Raw genomic sequence first — 26,873 nt, forward strand, 5'->3', positions numbered from 1 at the left:
ATGTGATACAAATATAAATTAGTGAACTTAACTGTACTTCAGATGAACAATATAACCACACTGAAGAGGGGAAAAAAAGAAGCCACCCAAGTACCTTCTGTCCACAGTATGTTGACCATATGTCATCAGGCTAAAGGCAAAAAGAACAGTAAAATACTGAACCCTGGTTAGTAGGTTTACTTTTTGCAGTTAGTTGGTAATTCTGAAACTACCTTCTGTGTAAATGTACTGTGGATAATGAGAGCCAGGTTTCTCTCATTGTCAGAAATGTTAAAAACTGGTAAACATGTCAAAGTTAGAAATACATAAAAAAGCATGGACAGAATGAGCCTCAAAGGTGTAATTTTGGAATTAGAGGTATCAATATGGAATTTAACAGAGGGACAGATATAGAAATAGATAAAGATGTGGGTGTGATATATGTGTGTGTATTTCCTAGCTCTCTCCACTAAGTGACCCCCCAAAAGCAATGATAACTCCTAGCACTCAGATTTTGGTGCCTAAATACCATCTGCCATTAAAAGAAACCAGAGCTCACTGGAGAAATGGCTAAATCTAGGGTTGGGAAAGCACAGAATGAGCCTGGAACTTTTTGTTGTGCCAGAAGGTAAGTAAGTACTTGAAGAATGATGGGAACATGTCAAAAGTAGAGAGAAGCCAAACTGAAGGGCTCCCACTGGCCAAGTCTAGGACAATTTGAGCATCAAAACAAATGGCATTAACAAATTATAACCTATTAAAGTAAAAATCGATGACGCCATACTGATTGTAATGGACCTAGTAACATTGGCTCTATAGATTTTGGACCTACCAGCCTCCATAATTACATGAGTCAATTCCTTATTTTATGTATATATGAGGGGTAGCAGCTTTTCCCTCTTGTGTTTGGAAAAAGCCTTTTCTGTAAATATATTCTGTGGTATTTATAAGAGTAAAACATTTAGAAACAATCTAAATGTTCTACAAGTAGGAGCATTATCAGTTCTGGTTCATTGTGTGGTGGGACATTACATGGTCATTAAAAATGAGATTTCTTGAAAGCAGGAGGACTAATCCCTGAGTTTTGAGAGGCAAAGGGTTTTCCACCTCTAACTGGTGAGGAGGAACAGGAAGTATAAGTCAGAACCCCACTCTATATCCCCTATTGTTTGCTGTTCACCTACTGCTAACTATAAGATAAAAATATAAATAACTTTTTAAAATGGTCATGAAATTGGAACCTTTGTGCATTACTTGTGGGAATATAAAATGGTGTGGCCACTGTGGAAAACAGTATAGTGGTCTCTCAAAAAAAAAAAACATAGATTAAAGATTAAACACAGATTTATCAGATGATTTAGTAATTCCACTTCTGGGTATATAACCAAAAGAAATGAAAGCAGGTACTTGAACAGATTTTGTACACCCATGTTCACAGCAGCTTTATTCAATAGCCCAAAGGTGAAAATAACCCAAATGTCCATCAACGAATGAATGGATTAAAAAAAATGTGCTATATACATAAAATGGCAAATTATTTAGCCTTAAAAAGGAAGGAAATGCTGACACATGCTACAACATGAATGAGCCTTGAAGACATTATGCTAAGTGAAGTAAGCTAGTCACAAAAGAACAAACATTATATGATTCCACTCGTATGAGGTCCCTAGAGTAGTCAAATTCAGAGAGGCACAAGATAGAATGGTGGTTGCCCGGGGCTATGGGAAGAGGGGAATAGGATGTTATTGTTTAATGTGTATAGAGTTTCAGTTTGAGAAGTTGAAAAAGTTCTGGAGATGGATGGTGGTAATAATAATTCCACTAAATACATAAAAAATGATTAAAATGATAAATTTCATGTTATATATATTTTACTAGAAACAATGGTTTTAAAAAAGCATGAAACAGGGGCTTCCCTGGTGGCACAGTGGTTGAGAGTCCACCTGCCGATGCAGGGGACACTGGTTTGTGCCCCTGTCTGGGAGGATCCCACATGCCGCGGAGCGGCTGGGCCTGTGAGCAACAACTACTGAGCCTGCGTGTCCAGAGCCTGTGCTCCGCAACAGGAGAGGCCACAACAGTGAGAGGCCCGCGTACCGCCAAAAAAAAAAAAAAAAAAAAAAAGCACGAAACAAAACTTACTATAATGTGTGATCCAAAATATTTGTGTAGACACATACAATGTAAAAATATACGAGAAAAACGGAAGAAAATGCAATAAAATTATTGAATGTTATAGTGGCTATCACAATACAATTTTTCTTTTTCAAACTTCTTTGTATTTTCCAAGTTTTCTACCATTTATACCCTCCAGTCTAGACTGTAAACCCCACAAGGGCAGGACTGTGTCTTGTTCACTACTGTATCTGCCAGTCTAGCCTGCCAGGCTTCTCACAGAACCTGTTGGCTAAGTGTCCATACTGGACACTGATGGTATGACAGGAGAGTCCTGTGGTCAGTGCCCACTTTTTCTGGGGGTGGCCTGGATACTTCCACTGGTATCTGAAGCAAGAAACTCTGGGCCAGCTAAGAATGCCACTGACCTTGTGAAGGTGGTACCTCTGAAGTCAGGTCTACAGACTGTGGCTCAGTCTCAAGCTCAGTGCTGGTGTCAGAAGAAAAGGAAGAGGGGACCATTTTCCTCTGGAGACATATGGCACAGGAGGCCAGCCCAGTCCAATTCCAGAATCAAGACTGATGTCACTTCATTCCCTAGAAAAGCTCCTGTTGTCCTTCCTCCCCTACCCCCTGGTTCCAGGCTGGCTGGAGAACTGGGTAAACCAGGCCTTTATCCTGGGGCTGGTCTTCCCTTCCAACCAGCCCTCCTTCTTGGGATCAGGCTTAGTTCCCTGCTTTACTGAGTTGGATATTCTCTCCCAGAAGAATGGAGCCTCTAGGTCCCATCCCTGGGGAACAGACAGGAAAGCTTTTCCTTTGGTGTCCTCCCTCCAAGTGCACACACGCATCCCCAGGTGGACCCAGCGATTACAGAAAGAACTGAAACGAAGACCTCCAGTAGCTCTGGGGCTCGGCACAGGAGGCTGCCTATCTCCTCTCCACAAGCTCTCTGCCTCCCAGGGCAACACCAAGCAAGTGCAAGGACCATATATCCAAACTCCAGCACATGCTTGGAGCACCAGCTGCCTTTACTATTTGCACCAAGTTTCTTGAGAAGGTCAGTCTGCTCCAAGGCCCACAGTGCTGGCCGAAGCCCCATGACGCCCGGGGACTGGCCACTACTCTGCCCCTCGCACCCATGCAGAGAATAAAGAGCTGCCTGGCAAACAGAGGGCACCACTGGAAACCACTTCACTAGGGAAAACAGAATGTGAGCATTTCCCCATGCATGGCCTCCATCTGTCCCCTAGAAAGGGTGAAGAAAGAGGGACAAAAGCCAGAGCCCTGCTTTCTCCAGGGCTCTGCTCCTGCCACCTCCTTACCACACATAGTTTCCCCAGGTAACCTCATAAAATGGTTCCCAGCACCAGGTCTGTGTTGAGGATTCCCAAATCTATCCCCAAGCAAAGGACCAAACCCGGACACCACAAACTCAGTATATACAAATCTGAACTCAGGATCTCCCCAAACGTGATCCTTTCTCCATCTTTCTCTAACTGAAGACGAGTACTACTACGGTACCCTGTATAACGGCCCCAGATACACACATTCTAATCTGTGGAACCTGTGTATGGTACCTTACATGGCAAAAGGGACTTTGCAGATGTCATTAAGTTAAGGATCTTGAGATGCTAGATGATATCTGGGTGAGCTCAAGGTAACCATACGAGTCCTTAAAAGTGGAAGGGAGAAGTAGAAGAGCCGGTCAAGGAGATGTCACATGAGGACTTGGCCTGCATTGCCAGTTTTGAAACTGGAAGAAGGGGCATGAGCCAAGGAAGGCATGTAGCCCCTAAAAGCTGGTAAAGGAAATGGAATCTAGCCCAGCTGACACCTTGATTTTAGCCCAGTGAGACCCATGTCAGACATCTGACTCCAGAACTGTAAGATAATAAATGTGGTAATTTGTTATGGCAGCAATAGGAAACTAGTACAGCCACTAAGCCAGAATCCCAGGAGTCATCCACCAGCCCTCCCTGTCCTCCTGTGCAGCCAGGCTGGCAGTCACTGAGGTCTGTTGACACTTCCTCCTCCCTCCTCTGCAGCTCTCAAACCTGTTCTCTTCTCTGCATCCTCACTGCCACACCATGGGTTGGCCTTTTTTTTTCCTTAAGGTAGAGTCGATGTACAGTATTATGTAAGTTTCAGGTGTACAGCATAGTGATTTACAATTTCTCAAGGTTATATTTCATCTAAAGTTATTATAATATGTCGGTTATACTCCCTTCATCCTACACTTGGACGGCCAACACTGCTCTTCCTCACTGATCTCCTGCCTCCTACCCTGTGCAGTTCTTCACTCTGATGTTCTCAAAATGGGATGTGATGTACCTCTCCCCTGTTAAAAAAATCCTCCAATGCCCACCCCCACTCCAAACCTTCAGGGTAAAGTCCAGACTTCTCAACAAGACCGCCGGGAACTGGGTCCCCCCTCACCTCCTTGGCCTCACAATGAATGAATGACTGGCAGATCCCTGACACACGAACGACTTCCTCTCCTCTGAGACTCTGCACAGGTTGTTCCCTTTTTCTCTGCCCTCTGCTCATCTTCAGGAAGGCTCACGCGTTACCTTCTCTGAGCTGGGTACCTGTGCTGAGTATCTTTAGTTTGCTCTTCTAGGTCCATCCCCACTGTGGCAGACAGATCCTGAGGTGGCCTCCATGACCTCTGCCTCCTGTGCTCATGCCTTTGTGGAATCCCCCCTCCATTTTTAAAAAAAAGCATTTATTTATTTATTTCACTGCACCGGTCTTAGTTGCGGCACGCGGGATCTTCGTTGCAGCGTGCGGGATCTTTAATTGCGGCATGTGGGATCTAGTTCCCTGACCAGGGATCGAACTCGGGCCCCCTGCATTGGGAGTGAGGGGTCTTAACTGCTGGACCACCAGGGGAGTCCCAGAATCCCCCTTCCTTGAATGCGGGTAGGACCTGGGACTTGCTTTGAACGAACAGAACGTGGCTAGGTGATAGAATATCACTCTCATGATTATGTTACATTATGTAAGACCATGTCTTGCTAGCAGTTGCTATCACCATTGCTGGCTCTGAAGAACTTTCCAGGACTCTTGCAAGGAAAGAAATGCTGCCAATAACCTGAGGGAGTTTGGAAGTACTAGATACTTCCCCAATGGAGCCTCAGATGAGAATGCAGCCCAGCTGACACTGATTGCAGCCTTGGGAGACCCTAAGCAGAACACTCAGCTAAGCTACACCTGGACCCCTGACCCAGAGATGTGAGATTATGTGTGCTGTTTTGAGCTACTAAATTTGTGGTAATTTGTATAACAGCAATAGAAAACCAACACACCCACCTTGCTCTCTGCCCTTTAAGGCTGACCTCCGTGGGGCTTCTGAGCCTTCAGGCTTCCACTTGGGTTCAGCCAGTGGAAGCCCTAAAGGAAATCAGAGGGAGGGAGGAGAGAGAGAGATCGGGGCTCCCTCCCTTTGAGACTACCTAAGGCTGGCCATGCTCCTCGACTGAAGGTTAGTGCTAAAGGTCACTCTGAGGGGAGACACTCTACACAACTCTTTCCTTCTAGGTTCTCAAATCTCACTCCCTCCTCTGGTCCCTTCAGCACTAGGAGAGCAGCAGCCAAGCCAACCACTAGCCCTGCATTACTGCACTATCCTCTATGGTGCTCTTCCTTTATAAACAAACCCTCCCCCAGTTATCCTACTTTGAAGGAACCAAACTCTTTCTTGTTGAGACCCTGACCAATATAGGGCACCTACCACTCTTCCTTACTCCTGTGCAAACCACCATCACAGGACCCTCCTTGCTGTACTGTAACTGCCTTCCTAGCTCTCCCATTAGGACTGGATTTGCTGCTTTTTGCACCACCAGTGACTGGCAAAGAAGTGCTCAGTGAAGGCTTGCTGAACAAGGGAACAGAGTGAGACTAAAATATTTACTAACTAGACTAAATCTGAGAAAAGAGGCAAAGTTTTACAAGATTTAGAATACTGGGCAAGGGATAAGGAGGCAAATGCCAGCCCAAAGTTATGAGCTGAAGGGCTTAGGCAGAGTGGTGAGCCGGCCCAGCAGTGCAGGGAAGTTGGGAAGTGAGGAGGGAGACACAAGAGATTCTTAGTCTTGGGCTCTAGGGCTCTTTGAACCCTCTGAACCCAGGGTGGACTTAGGGCAGAAATTGTACAAAATTGTACTACCTTAGGGTCCTAATAAGATACTAGAGAAGAGTCCAGTGACATAGGCAAGGATACGGGCAGTGGAGGCCACCTGAGCTGACACAAAGCCCAGCTCCACCACTTTCTAGCTGACCCTTGGGCAAGTTAATTTCCATGTGCCCTGGAGTCTCCTCACCTATTAAACTGGGAGAAGAATATTTGCTTCATATTGGAAGTTGGGAGGCTGTTAATGGATGGCACAGTATCCAGCACCAGCAAGTACCCAAACAGAGAAGCCAGTATTCATCCTTCCCTTCCTTGGTGCTCAGTAGAAGCAGTCCTGCTCATCATTTCTCCCTGAGAACAACAGCAAATGCCACTAGCTTCCCTACCCTCTAGACTCTGCAGCTTAATCAGCCCTGTCCTTCAAGAGCTGCCTGGATCTTCCAGCTTTGCCCAAGTTCCTGACCTTGGATCCCTCAAACCAGGCCCAAGATTCTTCCTGACTGCTTCCATGCTTTGAGTGACAGCCATTACAACAGAATTCAGTAAACAATTACAAAATAAACATGTGCAAAGATTATGTTTTTATTTTGAACAATTCACAATTATTGATACTTCATGAGCTGTTTTGAAATGGTGTTTGGTGACTACACAAGTACTATTCGATGTAATAAAACTTTGTAAAATTCTTTTCCAGTATGTTTATGTGGTAATATTCTGATAGTTAAGATTTTTAAAACACTTCCAGCTATATTATATTAATTTTGCACAATCTTAAAGGAAGGGAAAAAAAGAAAGAAAGAAAGAAAGAGAAAAACCATATCAGTTGAGACTCTGCACCCTCACACTAAGCTGGGATTCTGATGAGGCTACAATGCAGGGCAGGCACCTTTGAGTTTTAACTCTGAGTAGCAGATACTCTTTCTACTACAGACTCGTGGAATGCATTTGCCTACTCAAGTAGATGTTTCCTGAGATCCCTTGCTGGAAGCCAAGTACCATGTTCCCACAGCATTCCTCAAGTTTAAAAACAGTAGCTCCCAGGACTGATTTAGCTGAGAACCCAGCTAAACAAACTACCTGGCTCCCAACACTTAGGGTGGCTTAACTCTATCCTGGGCTTTCAGTGAGCAAAGAGCTTCCCAGACTGAGAACTGAATCTACAAAAAGCACCAAGCCAAGAGCAGCAACCCTTTCTCTCCAGAATGGTGAAAGCTGATCACCCTCCCCTACTGGAGACCGACCGTACCTTCTTTCCTCTACTCCCATCCACCACCAAAGAACCCAAAGGTCAGTCCCCAGAGGGATTCCAAGCCCGCCCCATGCTCTATAGGAATTCTGGGCCAAGGAAGAGCCTGGTGCTTGAGTTTCTTGGCATCACTATGACAGCCCCCACTCTTGGCTTTGGGCTAAAGCAGCATCTATACAAAGATCTTTAAAAAAAAAAAAAAAAAAAAAAGATAGGCTAGGCCAATGGCGGCAAGATCACAGTCTGATTTGGGGAGCGAGGTGCCGTCTGCACACAGGTGTACAGCCTGGGAGCTTCTTACAGACCCAAGAGCCAGGGCGTTCTGCCCAAGGACTTTCTGTCCACCCACTAGCCTCCAGGACTCTGGGAAGTCGGCCACCCCAGATCGAGACACCTGAAAGAGGGTAATGGGAAGAAACAGATCGTTTTCAGCATCTCAGTTCCCCAAGAGCAAGGATTGTACTTATTGTGTGTTCTGTACACAGGCACATCATGTCATAGCTGAGCAAATGCTAAATGATAATAATATTCCCATTTCTGTCCAAAGAGATAATCAGGCTGAGACGTTCAATGACAAACAAGATAAGACAGTAATAAAAAGCAATGAGCTTTCCTCTTAGTCACTGCCAAAGTTAGACTCAAATATCTTAATGGTATTTCCTTTGAGCCACTTTGCTGTTTCCTTTTTAGGGAAATAAAACCATCACTCAACTCTGTTCTCTTGTCTTCACACCAGTGCTGAGTTTCCAAATTCCCACAAAAGTTTCCTAAAACCCCACTCCTGCCCCCATAATATCATCCCTTTGCTTCCCTCATCAGTCAACAGATAACAGAAAATTTGTTGAATGTCACGTTCTTTGTATTGTCTTTAAACCCTCCAACCTCATCTTGCTCTGCTGTCCTCTTCTCACCAAGCCCCAAGCATATTGGCCTTCTTTCTGTTCCTTGAACACCTCAAGGTCCTTCCTACCTCAGGGCCTCTGAACTAACAATTTTCACTGCCTACAATCTTCACATGGTTGGGTGACCAGAGCATTGTACAACTCCAGGGAGCACAAATTGCACTGAATAATATGAACGGTGCCCCTAGAGTTGCAAGACGTGACAGCCCTGGCTGCCACTTTGTCACGGAAGTCTCAGTTCAAATGTGTCTTCAAGGAAAAGCCATCACTGATTACCTGCTAAACGCAACCTCTCCACCCACCTCAACCCCTACTTCTACCTGGGTATCTGCAGCACATCCTCCCTGCTTTATTTTTAACACGGCACCTGTACTATCTAAAACTGTACTTATTTTTACATGTTTTTCCTATTAAAATGTAAAATCCATGAAAACAGAAATCTTGCCTGTCTTGCTCCCACGATAGCCCCAGCATTTAAAAGGTAATGTGCACTAAACACTTCAGGAAATCAATTAAGGGCTTATCATATACCAAGCACCGTGCTACGTGCTGGGGGTTCTCCTCCACCCCAATAAAGCAAGCTTCCGACATTTTTACCAAAATCACACACCTCCTCCCAGAGAAAGGCTCTGACTCCTATGAAAATGCCCATGGAGTAGCAACCCTATTACAAGTACGTGGGTCCAAACTGAAGAAATCCCCAAGTGAGCTAAACGCTCAGACTTGGTGCTGGGCCAGAAGAATTCTTTGCCTCTGCTGTGAGAATGCTTTCCCAACAGCCAGAGAAATTCCAAAGCAAGGTTTTTTTTAGTTTTTCATTTATTCATTCCTTCAACAAATATTTGTTGATGCACCGGGGAAACAATGCATAAAGCTGGTATACATCCTTTCCCTAAGGGAGCTTACATTGTAGTGGGAAGGCGGGCAGACAGACAACAAACAAGCCAACTAAGTAAAATAAGGTAAATGGTCATAAGTGCTTTAAAGAAAAATTAAGCAGGTGATAGTGCTTCATGGAGGGGGGTTCAGGGTTCCCATTCTAAATAAGGAGGTCGGGTAAGGTCTCACTAAAAGGTGATATTTGAGGAAAGACCTAAGGAGGTGAGGGAGTAAGGCATGAATCTATCTGAGAATAGAGCTTTCTAGACATGGGGGGAGCAGGTACAAAGGCCCTGAGGCAGGAGACTGCCTGGCACTTTGGAGGAACAGCAGCAGACTAGAGTGGGTGGAGCACAGTGAGGAAGGAGAGCAGCAGGGGATGAGGTGGATCAAAGAATCTTGGCAGCAATGGCCTTTGGCTATTACTAAAGTGAGACTGGAGGCCACTGGATGGCAGAGGAGGGACATGGTATGGACACTGCCCCCAGCCACAGAGCTGGCACAGAACTAAGGGATCCACATTAGCAATGCTCCTGTAAAGCTCCAACCCCAAAGGCTCCCTGCTCATCTACTGCCTTCCTTCTGGGCCTTTTCTCTGTGCAAAACCCCTGGCTACAGGAATGAAAAATTGCCAGACTGGCTCCAGGAGGGCGGGAATCCAGCACGTCTGCAACCCAATATATTGAAAAAGCCAGAACGGGAAGAAGAAGGGGTTAGGGCAAGCCATGGTGTTGTCAGATTTCATTGTTTTGTCCTCTAACCAATCAAGCTTTTCAGAAGCATGTACGAGTCAGATCCATCACAGGCAGAAAGTGCAGCCAGCCAGCTTGATCCCCTGGGACCGGCAGCCTGGGCCAGGCCCCACTCTCTAGTAGTTACCCCTCCCCACAGGCATGGCTCCTGAGCTCCTAACCTCATGCGGAAAGGCCTGAGATCAGAGTAAGGGAAACTGGTGGTCAGAGGCAAGGCTCCAAGCACCTCCAGGCATCACATGGAGGTCAGCACTTGAAAAACAAAAACATCTTGACTGGCCTCATTATGGCAAAGCTGGTTCTATGACGGGGACTCAAGAAGCCTGAGTAACACGGGAGGGAGTAGGAAGGTAAAGGACCTCTGAAGGCCACCAGCTTATACTAACCTGCTAGTTAAGGGCCTGGAGTCCAGTGAACCACATCCCTCTGAGCAGCTGCTATGAACCCATGTTCTCACTTACAAATAGGGAAATAGCCCAACCCCAAATAAAGGCCTGGCCTCATTTCTGAGCCTCAGGACTCCTGCTCGCAAAGAGCCCCCCACTAGGCCTCAAGGGACAGACTGCAGAAAAGGAGGCAGGGAGGTTCCGTGTGATGCCTCAAAAGTCCTAAACGGTAGCTCATTTATTTCAGGCAGTTACCTGAGAAGGATCTTACCTATCTTTTGGCAATTGTGCTTATACTTGTGAACTTTCTGTATAACTTGGGTACCTGGGAACACTGTAAGCCCAGTCTCAGTCTTCTGTATCCACACACCCAAGAAAGGGAGAGACAAGGAGGCTTGTGGTGTTAATTTCCAGATGACGGTGATCACCAAATCTAATCACTGATTAACTTTCTAAGGGGCAAACAACAACAGGAACAACACACACTCTCAGGACTACCACCACCATGCACGGTGATTTGCATTAAAAGGATGGAGGTATTAACTGAGAGGTGGGTGGCCAGTACAGTTGGTACATATACTACCTCAACCGCTCTTCCCTTCCGTGAGAAGTCAAGCAGCAAAAAAAACCAGATGTAGTTAATGCAACATGACAATGGGTAGAAGCCATCAACCCAAGCAAAAGTGCTGTTTTCAGAATTTGGAAATCCTAGCAGCCGTGGGCCAGCTGACTTTAGAAAACAGCATGAGCCAAGTACTAAGGAAGCCTTGGAAGATGTTAGTCTCAAACTGAGAAACTCACATAAGACAGAGGCCCTGCATACACTGGGCACAGCATCACTCACAATGAGCTGTTTACAGAAATCATCATGAGGACAGACGTAGGATCCCAAACAAAAGGTGATAGGATTATGGATGATTTTTTTTCTTCCTTCTCTAAATTTCCAACATTTTTGGTAAAATGGTTCAACTCTCTGTCTTTGTAAATGAAAAAACGCAAATTTATAACTAAAAAGTGACAACAATAATGGATGGAACAGGAAAAGTACAGGCCAGCAAAGTTTTGGACTTTAAAGAGTCTTCTTGATGCTGGTTCAGCTAAAACAGAGTTTGAGGTCTGGCTGGGGCCTCAAGGAGCCTGATGTACTCCTTTCTCATCTAAGACAAGATTAAGCTTGCCAGGGTCTACTGTTGGACAAGTTTGCACACCAGTCTTCGTAGTGTTTGTACTGGAGGGCATATCAATCTTGAACCTTGGGATAGACGTTGTAGGCTACCAGCCTACCCAGTACCAGCTACAGACTTTATGAAAGACACCATCACTAGGGAAAAGAAGGTACAGAACACACGGGCCAGCCCCAGCTAAAATCCACCGAGATGGAGGGATTCAGATGTGGACCCAGTACCTACTCAGGGGAACTAACTCACTTAATGGCTTGAGAACTGGTCAAAAGGAAAATATACCAGAAAACACTGTCTGAACCCATGATATAAGAAAAAGGGGTTTTGTGTTTGGCGGGGGGGGGGGGGGGGGGGTAGAATGGGGAGGGGGAGGAGGTGACGAACAAAAACAAAGATATATCACTGGAAAAGAGATACAGATGTCAGATAAGCCTATGAAAAGATGCTCAACATCATGCGTCACTGGGGAATTGCAAATTGATACAGCAATGAGATATCACTCCACCCATCAGAATGGCTAAAATCCAAAACACTGACAATACCAAATGCTGGTGAGGACACAGAATAAGAGAAATTCTTATTCATTGCTGATGGGAATGCAAAATGGTACAGCCACTTTGGAAGACAGTTTGGTAGTTTCTTACAAAGCTAAACATAGTCTTACCATGTGATCCAGCAATTTTACCCAAATGAGTTGAAAACTTATGTCCACAGAAAACCCACATATGAATGTTTATGGCAGCTTTATTCAAAATTGCCAAAAACTGGAAGCAATCAAGATATCCTTCAATAAGTGAATGGATAAACTATGGTATATATACACAATGGAATACTGTTCAGTGATAAAAGGAATAAGCTATCAAGCCACAAAAAGACATGGAGGAACCTTAAATGCACATTGCTTAGTGAAAGAAGTCAACCTGAAAAGGCTATATACTGTATGATTCCAACTACATGACATTTCAGAAAAGGCAAAACTAAAGAGACAGTAAAACAATCAGTGGTTGCCAGGGGTCTGGGAGGAGGGAAGAAAGGTTAAAAAGCACAGGGCATTTTTAGGGCAGTGAAACTATTCTGTACGATACTCTAATGGTGGATACAGGACATGTATTTGTCAAAACACACAGAACTATGTAACAAAAAGAGTGAACCATAATGTAAACTAGAAGGCTTTAGCTAGTAATAATGTACCATACTGGATCATCAATTGTAACAAATATACCACTAATGCAAGGGAATTAGTAACAAGGGAAACTATAAGCAGAGGAGAGAAAGGGTATAGGAGAACTCTTTGGGCTGTCCAATTTTCTAAAAACCTAAAACTGCCCTAAAATATAAAGCCTATTAATTAAAAAAAAACCATTACAGTAGCCCCCTACATATGAACCTTCAAGTTGCGAACTTTCTAAGATGCGAACGTGCGTTTGCTGTATGATCACCTAAGTTAGTTCACGTGTCTGGTGTTATCTGTAAAAGTTTGGCACCTAGGCTAACTTTGTTGGACTTACAAACAAGTTTGACTTATGAATGTGCTCTCGGAGTGGAACTCGTTCATATGCAGGGGACCCACGGTACAGGAATTCAAATGTTTTAAACAATGATATGACAGTCTGCATTGATATAAGGACAGAGGAAAAATATATCCTCTGCTGGTTATGTCACTCTGCAGGATGACAAGACAACTTTATTTCAGAACAAAAATCCTTCCCATGTTGGCCCTACAGACACCTCAGCTAGAAGGTATGGGTACTCCCAGCTTTGAAGTGTTCCTCATTTCTATACCTCCTCCCCAGAGAGAATGATCAGATAGTCCACACATTCTGGGCAACATATGCTCTGGGTTGTGGGAATGCTGGGCACATCCGTGACCACACAGGAAGCATGACCATGTGAACTTGACATCCAAGCCAGAAGCATCACCTTTGTGCTCTTAAGAGCAGACTTTCCTGGCAACTTACTAAAATGACCACAGTAAGGCTGCAGAAGCCTTGACCTGAATTTGACACAGGATCCTATCACCTACACTCTTGCCATTACCCGACAGAACTCTTTCTTCTCTACAAAGTTGCTTCAACACCCAGCTCAACATTTCCCCTACAAAGCTCTTCCTGCTTAACTATTCACACTCCATTAATCCAAGATACCTTTGAACTGAGGGGCACGATAGTAATAGAGGTCCAAAGGGGGACCTTCCTCCACACGCCCACACAGGTAGAGGAAGGGAAGGGTGAGGACTGCTGGAGCCAGACTGCCCAGGTTGATAGCCCAGCAACAGCATTCCCTGGCTGGGTGATTATTTCCTTAACATCTCTGTGCCTCAGTTTCCTTGTAAAATAAGATTAATAATATCTACCCCATGGAGCTGTTGTAAGGATGAAATGAATTTATATAAAACACTTAGAATAGTGCCTTGCACACAGTAAGAGCTACAAGTAGTTTGCAATTATTATTACATGTTTTAATGAAGCACTGAGGACCACAGGGTGAGGGGAGACAGCCACAAAGTCACAGAAGTCAGGCAAAGCCTAAAGTTGCTTCCAGCCCCAATCCTCACTGTCGCCTTCTTTCCCAGGGACTCTGCCATCTCTTATCAAGCAGATCTTGGTTTTTTTCAAGGGCAGAAGCTCGGTATGACTCCTCATTGTCCCCCACCCAAACACATCACCTTCTCCAGTGTTCTGCCTGTACTGGGACTCAAAATAGCTCTGCTGGTGGGGTGTGCCGCGCAGCCTGGTGCTCTGCGGAGAGCTCGGCAGCAGGTCAGTGAGCTTTGAAAGTATGTGCAGGGGTGAGGAGACCACTCCCATGGGACTCGGGTCAGAGAGGACAAGAGCTCTCCACACACTTCTTAGGACCAGACATCAGAACGGAGCTACTGAAACAGGAAACGTAGTTGACTGGGAGACCTCAAAGGCAGGACAGAGGAATGAATTTAGGAGCCAAAGGCCGAAGTCTGAGTCAGGACCTCTGAGTCAGAATGCTAGGCAAAGGAGATGCTGGCAAACCCAGACCCAGAACACGGCAGGTGTGAGAACCAGCATGCACGGAGAAGCTGCGGCGTGGAAGATGGGAGTCTAAAAGGGTGGGCTGGCAGGGAAGAATCCGGGGGCTGAGAGATCTGATCACATCAAACCCATAAAGGCTTCCAAGTTTCTGCCTCTCTCTGCAGGAAGAGGAGAACTCTCCCAATGCTGACAGCCTGGCAGTCACTCCTGAATAATCATGCCTCTCAGACTTTTAAGTAAGTTTGACTGGGCCAGCTAAAGGAATCTCTTCCCAACTGCGCCCTTAACTGCTGAAGGACTGACTCCTTGAATCGGAGAATTTAGCATCTCTACACCATGGAGGAAGAGAGAATCCATGCTGCAAATGAAATGTTTTACAAAGGATGAAGCCACACACCCACACAGATCTGCTAGGAACCCCACAATGCCTCAGGTCTTCCTGTGGTTACAAAAGAAAAGGAATTCTCAACATTTCAAAATTCAGAGATTTGGGGCCTGAAATCCAGCCCCGAGTGATGGTTTCAGCCTCAGGGAGAGCTCTATCCCCACTGCTGGCCCTTATTCCCACCCCAGGCCAAGACCAAGGGTGCCCCACTCTTTCTAGGTAGCCCAGGTCCCCTATCCTTAGCAGAGAGTACCACCATTTCACACAATCAGCCTAAAACTAAACACCTCTGAGATGAAAAACAGAGAGAGGGACCAAAGTTTCAGGGAGGCCTGCCTTCCAGTGAACCTACAAAGCTCTTCCTCGGCCTGCTGTGCCCAGCTAGGGGGAGAGCTGGGACCTGCCATCTGTGGGTGGCTTAGAGAGGAATTCCACTTGTCAGTCTCCAGAGAGCTTTGGAAAGAAAGCAAAGGCCAACTAGAGGAGAGACCACACTCCTGGACAGGTGTGTTACGGCAAAGGCAGAATCTCCACTGGAAACCCCAGGGAATGAAATGGCATGTTAAAAAGTTCCTGCCAACCAAGCTTTGAGGAAGGCAAATTAGCATTTCCCAACTGCAGGGGACCAAAGCCACACAAAACAACAAGTGGAAAAGTTAATCTGTATCCAGTGTTTTAATAAATAACTCATTCAGTGCAGACCCCAGATGGGAGAAACCCAAAGGGAAAAAGAGGTTATCCACCAGCCCAGCAGAGGCAGCCATGGGGAGCCAGTCAGCAGCAGTTCCAGGCCCCAAGGGGGCAAGAACAACTCTACACTCCATGGACATACCTGCCAAGAGGCCAGCGTTTGTGGGGCAGAGCCCAGATCGACCATGGAGGTAGAGCTGAGGTGTGGGCTCTACCCTGTGGAGCTGCCAGCCTGCAGGCCAACACCACACAAAGGCTGTCTTTGGAACCAGCCCGGCGCATACAGCAGATGACCTGCGCAGTGGAATCCCACCAGGGAAGTCTGCCTGAGATCACAAACACACTCTGCAACTAGCCAGCCTCCTGTGCCTTGATTAGGCCCCCTGTAGTTTGGGTCTAGCCAGGGCTGCTGGCAGGACCGGGGACAGCCAGAAATCCTCACGGAGAGTGGTGCTAAAGCCCCCCTCTTCCACAGCTCTGCAAATCCGCACATTCCAGTCCACAGCTGCCTGGCCACAAAGGGAAGGGCCAGAGCTGCAGTCTTCCGACAAGCACTTGGCAGCTGAAGCTCAGCTGTCTCACACCTCCCAAGCTGGGGGGAAGAGCATCAGCACAGTCTCTGCTGCTGAAGTCAGTTGGCCGTGGCCTTAGGGTTCCTAGAAAAGCACGCTGATCTCCTGTGTGGCTGCCCCAAACTGCAACTTATTCCATCTCTCCAACTTTAGAAACAGCCTCTTAAGAACCTTTAATCCAAACAAGTGCTCTCTTGTCCTACTTCCTTCAGTGACTGTGAATAGGGAAAGAACTTGGATGGACCTGGCCAAACCAGGGCTCATCCAGTCAGCTTACTCTTCTCCTCTCTCCAGGCTACCAGTATGGGGCTGCTCCCCTTCTGCTCACTGAAGCAAGCCTTCCAGGAGCAAGAAGAAATGCAGGGGACCCCTGGGCTTCTGCCTGTCCCTGTCCTCAACAAGCTGTGAGGATAAAGAAAGATCTTAATGGGAAGAAGTACACAGTAGGCATTTAATAAATGCTGTTGACTGATTAAGATGGAAAGGCAATACAGAACAATAGCTAAGAATATAGGTTTTGGGGTTGTTAGAACTGATTATCAATTTACCACCTGTGCAGTTAAGTTCTCTAAGCCTAAATTTCTATATCTATGAGCAAGAGGTAATAAGAATTCCTTATGTCACAGGATCACTATGAGGATAATATAAAGTGATAATTCTATATAAAGAACTTAGCACTCAGGACAGGAATAAAGACACAGATGTAGAGAATGGACTTGAGGACACAGGGAGGGGGAAGGGTAAGCTGGCATGAAGTGAGAGAGTGGTATGGACATATATACACTACCAAATGTAAAATAGATAGCTAGTGGGAAGCAGCCGCATAGCACAGGGAGATCAGCTCAGTGGTTTGTGACCACCTAGAGGGATGGAATAGGGAGGGTAGGAAGGAGACACAAGAGGGAGGAAAAATGGGGATATACGTATATGTATAGCTGATTCACTTTGTTATACAGCAGAAACTAACACAACATTGTAAAGCAATTATACTCCAATACAGATGTTAAAAAAAAAAGAACTTAGGGCTTCCCTGGTGGTGCAGTGGTTGAGAGTCCGCCTGCCGATGCAGGGGATGTGGGTTCGTGCCCCGGTCCGTGAAGATCCCACATGCCGCGGAGCGGCTGGGCCCGTGAGCCGTGGCCGCTGAGCCTGTGCGTCTGGAGCCTGAGCTCCGCGAAGGGAGAGGCCACAACAGTGAGAGGTCCGCATACCACAAAAAAAAAAAAAAAAGAAAAAAAGAAAAAGAACTTGGCATTAACCTGCAATATAGTAAAAACTAAAATGAAAAAGTTTGCTTATATTATTACCTTAAAGACAAACAATGCCCCGTACATTGAAAGAAAGCATAGAACGTTTTATTTTTTACACTTTTTAAAAATTGAAGTATAGTTGATTTACATTGTTGTGTTAGTTTCTGGTATACAGCAAAGTGATTCGGTTTTATATATATACGTTCTTTTTTCATATTATTTTCCACTATGGTTTATTACAGGATATTGAATATAGTTCCCTGTGCTATACAGTAGGACCTTGTCGTTTATCTAGCATAGAACATTTTAGATGTTGGGAGACACTGCTGCTCTCATTAACTTGCTGTATGGCCTTTGGCAGGCTACTGTACTTTCTAAACTGCACAATTTAAGGGAGATGGACTAGATCAGTGTTTCCCATTTGTCTGTGACAAGAAATAATACTGAATCATACTTAAAAAAAAATTCCCTTCTCAACTGTCTTTCAGTTTTTTTAATCATAGCTAGGGCCAGGTTCTATTTGGTATTAGCATGTCTTTTTTAATACCTTGCTCGTACTTACTAATCTCTTGAACAAAGAGAAAGCTGGCCTCAGGCTTAGAATCTTCTGTGACAGGCCACTATATTAAGCTAGAATTTAATAATATTGCTTTGTTATCACTGTGTTTACTTCCATAACTACCTTTAAATTACAGCAAGTGATATTGGTTTCCATATATGGTAGTGATTTAACTTTTAAAAATATATTTATATCAGGAGAGGTTAATTTAAAGAAAACATAAAGTAGGTAATATATTACAGGTGGCAGAGGTTATGAAGGCAGCACTAAAAATTTTGGAAATACTGGGCTAGAAGATTTTGAAAGCTCCTCTCCTTTCCAAAAGTGAATGTTTGTGCCCTAGAGGTGTCAGACTGCAGATCTCACCCCAGCCCCTTCCTACAAGGTTCCTCTCAAACTTCACTTCCTCCCTGGAGCATCTTCCAATCCAGCAGCCTGACTATATAAGTCACTTGCTCCACTGTGCTCCCAGAACATGTTCTACATCATGGATTGAAGCATTTATTTACCCAGTACTGTAACTATCTCTTTACATTTATCCTCCCTCTACAACATGTGCTCCTTAAGACAGGAATTTTATCTTGGCATCTTATCCCCAAGACATCTATTATGGTGCTCTGTGTCTGGTACAAAATAGGACTTCGGCACTTGATAAATGCTAAATAAATGAACCAAGGCTTCTGCCCTTTTTTTCACTGAATGAGAAGTCAAAGGCAGTGTAAGAAGAATGTTGCCAGAGAGTCATTTGCCATAATTCCAATTCAACACCTCTTAGCACTTAAGCTGGGTGATAGAACACTCAACTTTCTGACCTCAGTTTCAAGCCCTAAATTATAGGAGAATCCATGAATCAGTTTTAAAGAGGGCTCGCCACATGAAATGTTTGGAAAAGCAAACTTTTCAAGAAACTTACCAGGATCGAGAAGAGACCAGTCACACCAGCACAAGGCCAATTACAAAGGTACTTTTGACTTCTGCAACATAGACCAGAACTGGGTAAATATCCAAGAACATTCCTTCCACGTCCTTCTAGTGGCAGGTTTTAATACCAGAAAATACTAGGCTCGAGTAGGGTGAAAGCCCAAATGGAGGTCTCACTATTGTCATGAATGACATCTGAATATCAAAGTGTTTTATCACATAGATATGACACACATATATGAGGGTACTGCTAAACAAAGACAGGCCCTTTTTCAAATTCAGAGGTTGCCCTTTCTGAAATATGGGACTTCCTCAATTATGTTCTTTATGTCATTTGGGCCTTAGACTCATACCTCATAAGCAGTAGACTGTAAGAATCTTTAGGCCACATAGAAAACAGTATTCTTTTAACTGGAATAAATCTGTCAACAAAAAGGTACAGGCTAGCTGCACTAAATATCCTCTGCAGGTTCTTATTAAAAATATAAATTAAAGTCCAGCATAGTCCCTCTACTCCCTGCATCTGTTTGCTATTCTATCTCCATTATTAATAATGCAATGCAGGGTCTTGATTCAGGCAAGATTAATTCCCTGTTTCCAAAGCCTTCGGCTGACATTGCAATGGATATGTTTGGAAGGCTATAAAGGCAGGCCCAGGAATTGCTCCTGACACGTGATCAGTGAGGAGATGGGGCCTGGGCCTCCAAGCTTAACAAGAGAAAAGAGGAAGTTGGGTTGGGCCTGTGATCAGAGCGGTGGTATAGCCTAGTGGTTAAGAGCTCAGACTCTGAACAGCTCAATTCAATCCTAGCTCTTTTACAGCCTAGAGGCGTGACTTTAGACAATTCATTTATCCCCTCAAGGGACTCAGTTTCCTCATGTAAAAAAGAGAGATAACAAAAGAACCTGATAAGATTGTAAAGCATTTGACAGGATGATGGAAGATAATAGAACTAAAACAAAGACCAAACAAAAAAATGACTATTATCATCTTCTTCCTCATTATAGCATCATCATCTCCAGAATCAATCTCTTAACGCTGAGGCAAGGTAGGAAGAGCCCTGCTACTCTTTCAATCTATACACGCTAAGCAGCCACCACCAAGATACCAAAAAGATGATATGAGAGGCAAAAAAAAGATAGTATGCAAAACAAAAAACAGAAAAGGACATAATAGAAAGAGAAATCATGGACTTCCCTGGTGGCGCAGTGGTTAAGAATCCGCCTGCCAATGGAGGGGACATTCCTGGTCCGGGAAGATCCCACATGAGGCGGAGCACTAAGCCCGTGTGCCACAATTACTGAGTCTACGCTCTAGAGCCTGCAAGCCACAACTACTGAGCCTGCGTGCCACAACTACTGAAGTCCGTGTGCCTAGAGCCCATGCTCCTCAACAAGAGAAGCCACCACAATGAGAAGCCTGCACACCACAACGAAGAGTAGCCCCCGCTCACTGCAACTAAAGAAAGCCCATGCCCAGCAATGAAAACCCAATGCAGACTTAATTAATTAATTAATTAATTAATTAATTATTTAAAAAAGAGTATGGACTCTGGAGCCAGACTCCCTGTGTTAGAATCCTGGCTCCACCACTTCCAATCTGTGTGACCTTAAGCAAATTATAGAATCTCTTTGTGTCTCACTTTCCTGAACTGTAAAATGGGGCAAATATTAGTACCTACCAGTATTTTAGGGTGTGGTGAAAATAAAATTAGTTAATACATATATATATATAAAGTGATTAGAAGAGTACCTGTCTCATAATCAATGCTTAACTGTTAGCTTTTATTATTACTGTTGCTATTTTTTCAACTGACAATGTTTAACTTAATATTAAAATGTGTTTAAATTCAGTGATTATAGAGGGAAGTAGGGGAGGCAGGTAGGAATTAGAAGTATTACAGAGCAGCAAATGGAAGAAAGACTAGGATAAAAATTGTACTGCAGGGACTTCCCTGGTGGTGCGGTGGTTAAGAATCCACCTACCAATGCAGGGGACACAGGTTCAAGCCCTGGTCCAGGGAGATCCCATATGCAGTGGAGCAATTAAGCCTGTGCACCACAACTACTGAGCCCGTGAGCCACAACTACTGAAGCCCACGCACCTAGAGCCCAGGCTCCGCAGCAAGGGAAGCCACCGCAATGAGAAACTCCCGCACCGTAATGAAGAGTAGCCCCTGCTTGCTGCAACTAGAGAAAGCCCACACACAGCAACAAAAACCCAACACAGCCAGAAATAAATACATAAATAAATGTTAAAAAAAAAAAAACGTACTGCAGCTGATCTGAGCACAGATAACTGCAGGTTAAAAGGAAGTAGGTAAGATCGACAGAGGGATAGAGATGGATATAGTCATGATAAAGCAAGTAGAATAAAATGTTAATGGTAGAATCTAGGTAGTGGTACATGAGTGTTCACTGTAAAATTCTTTCAACGTTGTTCTTGTTTAAAATTTTTCATAATAAGCTAGAGGGGAAAAAAGGAAGTAGACCTAGAGGAATCAACCCAAGATCTGGGTCATAGCTGTGCTGCCTGTCATTTCAGCTCAAACATCAGAAAAAGCTTGGAAAAACCTGATGTTTTTGGAACTCTTGCTCACCAACACTTTCCCGCACCAGATAAGCAGAGCTCAGGTGATGACCTGGACCACCTTGGCACAAGGAGGTACAGGCAGAAGGCAGAAACCCAGATGTTCCACGTGAGAAATGCCAATCTCAAGGGACTATGACACTATCACCCCTGCTCAGGAAAACCTCAGAAATAAGGCTCAAGGCTAAGGAACAGGGAGATGGAAGGGCAAGTGTACACACTCACTCATGGACTCTGTTGTCGCCATAGAGATCACTCAGGCCAAAGCTGATGTAGTGCCAGTGCTCAGGGATGTTGGCCGAAGGGCTCCCCACATTCCTGTACATGCTAACATAGTCCAAGGGGTCTGGGCCACCCAACCTGCAAAAGACAAAACACAGGAGTGTCAGTGTGAGCCTGAAAGCAGATAATGTGAAGTTGAGGGGCTCTGCCTTACAAACCTAGAGGAACCTGGGGTAAAAGATAACTACAGGGAGGCCACACCTCTCCAGGATAAGACCAAAGCATGGGCAGCGGCAGGCAGCCCAATTCCATAAGCACAAGAGGCTCCCTTCTCCTATCTCCAACAGGTAGAACCTCCTTCAGAAATAAAACAGACTTATTAATATGTATAAAATGGATAACTAATAAGAACCTGCTGTATAAAAAAATAAATAAAATAAAATTCAACAACAAAAAAAGAAATAAAACAGACTGATTGGTTGACCCTTTGGCTTCCTCCTGTTTCAAATTACCAATCCCAAGTGGGATTGGCAGGGATTATCTCTCTTCCATGGTGCCTATAAACACACCCAGCTTCAAGGCAAGAAGCACATCAGTCAATCAATTGGCCTCTGTTGAAAGACCATCCTGATCATCCCCAATGGGCATTGTTACTGGAAGCAGAGGCTCAGCTCCACTCCTGCCTCTTAGACAGCTAATTCCTGAAAGACTATATTGTGCCCTATGTTAATTACAGTTTGTTCTAAACAGACTCAATGCCTCCAGACCCCAGCCCACACCCCCCAGACCAAAACTGGTCTTTTATCATGGAAGTGACAAAGGCTAAACTTAGGCTAGCTTGGCTCTGCAGAGAAATGAAGCAGGAGCCAGGCTGAGAACCCTATGAGCTCTTGCATCTGGAAGATGATCCCGGGACACAGCTGCCTCTAAGGTAGAGCGGGAACATTAAATGATTTGGGGCCTCTGAGAACCACATTAGACTTCCCCCATAATTCCAACAGAGAGGCAGTTGAGGAAGAGATTCAGCCATTAGCTCACTCTGAGGATTTAATTCAATAAGGGTTCCCTTTAGTAGAGTAATTAGTGTTCTTAAAAAAAAAAAAAAAAAAAAACCCTGCTTTTCTTCAGAATGGATAGGAAAACTTGGTAGACTTGAGAAACAAGACTACATGGAAACCATCAGCAGAAGGAAGTCTGCATTTAGCCCACAAACACTGCACTTGAGCTGCCTCAGACATCTGACTGTTCCACAGACTGCAAAAACTTTGCCTGCTCCTGGGACAAGGATGGGGTACACTTTGCATTTGGGATCGTACGCTGAAGGAATGCCAACAACCAAATAAAAGACATGTTACATGTATGTGATCTCAGCAAGGATGCCAGTACAATGCAATTCAAACACTATTTAAAACCAGTAGGTCTGGTTTCACCCTCTTTTGCCAGGATGTTATTTGCCTTTGTAGAAATCCTTATTCTCTGCTAGGAAATGCTAAGTTATTTATAGGACTTGTAAGAAAGTTGCTACAAATAGCTTAGAATCTCAACTGTGTGGATTAGGAAAAGGGACAAATCTCCATGTCTTTCCTTAACTCTGCTTTCGCCAACTCATCTAATTCCACAACCAGTTAGACTTAGAAAAGTTTGTCGGGAAAAAGAGGAAAGAAAGGGCGGCTACCCCTGCAAGGACCTCGTGATAACTGCAGATCCCTGGAACAGGTGGGAATGATTACAGGCTCCATATCTGCCCATCCTTCAGCCTAGGTCCATCCAGCAGCAAGTGGCAAAACTGCGTCCACTCTTCCATGCTCCATCTACCACACCCCTGGCAGCCCTCTTTGTGGCCAAGTCTCCCAGAGGGTATTTCATCAAAGAGAGAGGCTTTATCTTAAAACTCCAACTGCAGAGAATGACCAAGAGTCGGACAAAATCAGCCTCATCTCTAAGCACAGAGCATTCCGTTATACTCACTCAGAGACCTGATGGGAAGCAGATGAGTACGTGGAAAATACATCTTAGAAAAAGATGTTATCCAGGACCCAGATCATCCCTCAACTTAAGTCCTTGAACACCTGACTTCATTCACTCCACAGGGAGGTTGCTAGAGTGGAGTGGCCCTAGGGCACTGGTTCTACTTCAGCAACCTGATCACTCATGTCTCAGCTTTCAACCAGGATGTCCCTGTTGGCTAGGGACCACTAGTCAAAGAGCCACCCTTCTGTCACAAGAAAAAGAATCCCAAGGTACCCTGGGCCACAGCCAAACTGAGGCAGCCTCAGTCAGCCATCCTGCTATGAAAATTGAAGAGGGACTGTGGGATCCCAATTGTGAGGGTTATCAGTAAATTACTTTCAGGATCTTAATTATGCAACCCCCTCCAAATCTTAGAAAGAACCAGTCACTGAGCTGTTCCCTCTCATATATTACTTCATCTAGGCAGCATTTCTAATTCCACAAAGTGCTATACAATCCTTTTTATTCGTCATTAGATGCTGGCCCATCTTTTTTTGTTTTGGTTTGGGTTTTTTTGTTTGTTTGTTTGTTTGTGGGTTTTTTTTTGAGGTATGCAGGCCTCTCACTGTTGTGGCCTCTCCCGTTGCGGAGCAGCGCAGGCTCAGCGGCCATAGCTCACGGGCCCAGCCCCTCCGCGGCATGTGGGATCTACCCGGACCGGGGCACGACCCCGTATCCCCTGCATCGGCAGGCGGACTCTCAACTACTGCACCACCAGGGAAGCCCTGGCCCATCTTTTAAGATAAGTCCTGGCCTGGTTAAGAAACTTGCAACAAGATGAAAACAGAAAGGTTCCTGGGGAGATGGGGGGAAAATAAAGGGTTCCCAAACCAGTCTTAGTCCTTTGCACCTGTTCAATACCTTTTACACACAACTCTATGCTTCATGGCCACTTAGGTGACGTAATAACAGTTGCCCAAGTCTGCATAGGGATTTCTCCTTATACTCAAATGAGGCCTGAACAAACAGCATGGCAGTGGCAGGTCCCCTTTTTCTTATGACACATCCCAATAGAGTCCATCACTATACATATTTAAATATAGTGGTACAATATATTTAAATATGGGTGATTAAGTTATCAAGGGCTGCTTTGTATTCAGATGCTCTCTTGAAAAACTCCTCTCAACCAAAGAACAGTGTGCCTGCCAGAGAGAACTGTACCACTGGCCACACCTCCCCCTGGCTACCAGACAGAGGCAGGCTGCTCCCGTGGCTCTCCCTAAGGAGCAGGTGGCTGCTCCCCAGGCCCTTCACACTGTCAGCCTCTTCACATCCTCCCACAGACACAGGGAGCTGGCCTCAGCCCTACACAGCCTAGCTTCTGCCATCTCCAGAAGAAGAAAGGGGTTGTCACAGAGGAAAAAGACTCACTCTTAAAGGGAAAGGTAACCAGCAAAGACATCCATTCTATTCACTTCCCCCTTTGAGTGTACCTCCCCTTTGGCCACACCCCAAGCAGCTGCCTGAACAGTCTTTCAGGAGTCAATGAAGGGGCTCATCTAATACAGTGCCTGCACGAATGTGGTTTTGGACAGATTCAATTAATTCTCAGTCAACTTTTGGTCCAGAAAGACCATGAAGAAGAGTCCCTATAACACTTGTTTTGCCCAGAGGGGGCAGGAAGAGACAAGTTGCAAAAGAAATGGGAAACTAGAAAAGACCATTTCCTCCCCAGGGGCAGCCCATCTGTACACAGGTCTGATCTTAACAGACCTACTTGAGCATTACCCTCAGCTTCCCTGAGGAACTGCTGCCTATATCTGGAAGCTCTGGACCACCAAGCTCCTCTTAACATCTCACTGCAGGATCCTCCGTGTCCAAGTCCCAGGTCTTCATCATTTACTGCAGTCTCCTTCAATTCTGAGCCAAACCATGGATCTCCCTGACCCTGTCTGCCTCTGTTCTAGACAGTGACCTAAAGCAAAGCAGCTGCAGAGCCAGAAGAAGCTCTGCATGGAGAAACAGAACTGTGCAGAGTAAGCAGAAAGTTTATCAGGAAAAATTGCTCCGCCAAACTTCAAACGCAAAAGCACGGCACTGATATGAATGTCTGAGCTCATCGGGAAGGTATCAAAAAGAGACCTCCTCCTCATCCCTTCAAAAGCACAACGCTCACGACTTGCTCCCCTCCTAACCCACAGACCCCCACCCGCCACTACCCTGTGCAGTCTCGTGCCCTCTGAGCTCCTCCAGCCGCGCGGCTCCAAAGCCTTCTCAGATACTCCCCAGGCCCCGCCTCGCCTCCCCCATCCCACTTCAGCCGCCGCCCCCCACCCCCGGCTTCCCCTCGCCCACTAATGACCCCCTACAGGCGCCCCCTCCTTTCACCACGTTTACAGTTCCTTCTCTCCTATCGTTCCCCCCGCCGCTCCTACCCACACCCCCAATTCACTCTATTCTCCTAATCCCAATTAACCCTTCAATCCCCTCCTCCCTCGCTAACTCTTCGCTACCCACTGGCTTCTTTAACCCCTTTGTCCCCATTCCTAACTTGAGCCTTAACTTCTTCCCTCGCAGCAGAAAGCCCTTCTTCCAAGTGCTTTAACCATTCTCCTTCCCCCTCCTATTCCCGCACAAATTACTTGGCCCCAGCGCTTTAACCCTTCTCAGCCCGCCCCTGTCCGTCTCCCCGCGGCCCAAGGCATACCAGTACTTGACGATAGCGGTAACCTGGAGCGGGTTCGGCTGGTCTGGGTAAAGGCGGCGGCACTCTCCGTAGATGGCGTGCAGTCCCGGGGGGAAGAGCGAGGCGAAGGCCGGAGGGGCTGTAGGGCCAGGGGCCGGGGGCGCGGTGGGGCCAGGGGCGCCGCTAGGCCGCAACTCCGCCATCGGGGCGCGTAGGGTGCTGGGGGGACCGGGGAGGGCAGACGAGGGAGAGAGCACTGACGCGCCAGCAGGCGACCTCCCTGGGAGCGACTCCCGGAGGCGATGGGGGGCTGTAGCGAGGTCTAGGGTTCGCGCCTGCGCAAGGCGCACCGTCCGCCCAGGCCGTAGCCGCGGCAGAGACAGCCAGAGGGTGCCTCGGGGGCCGCGGGGCGTTCAGGGGGCGGGGCGCCGGCCTGACCTATTCCGGCACCCATTGGCTAGTGTCTGT

At 45.8% G+C, this 26,873-nt stretch overlaps 1 protein-coding gene across 3 annotated transcripts in view; it reads right to left on the reverse strand.

Annotated features, from left to right (window-relative positions):
- SUFU (SUFU negative regulator of hedgehog signaling) overlaps positions 1-26,873 on the reverse strand; it is a 112,074-nt gene extending 85,201 nt beyond the window's left edge. For 2 of the 3 annotated variants that reach the window (XM_059054125.2, XM_059054121.2), the window contains exons 1-2: positions 26,427-26,795; positions 21,773-21,907 (exon numbers count right to left, since the gene is read on the reverse strand). In XM_059054125.2, coding sequence (XP_058910108.1) covers positions 21,773-21,907; positions 26,427-26,608 — 317 coding nt within the window. In that variant the 5' untranslated portion in view covers positions 26,609-26,795. Of the gene's footprint in view, positions 1-21,772; positions 21,908-26,426 lie in introns of all 3 variants that reach the window. The other variant, XM_059054122.2, reaches the window with a different exon arrangement.

Source organism: Kogia breviceps, chromosome 2, assembly GCF_026419965.1.
Source record: "Kogia breviceps isolate mKogBre1 chromosome 2, mKogBre1 haplotype 1, whole genome shotgun sequence".
Taxonomy (NCBI): Eukaryota; Metazoa; Chordata; class Mammalia; order Artiodactyla; family Physeteridae; genus Kogia; species Kogia breviceps.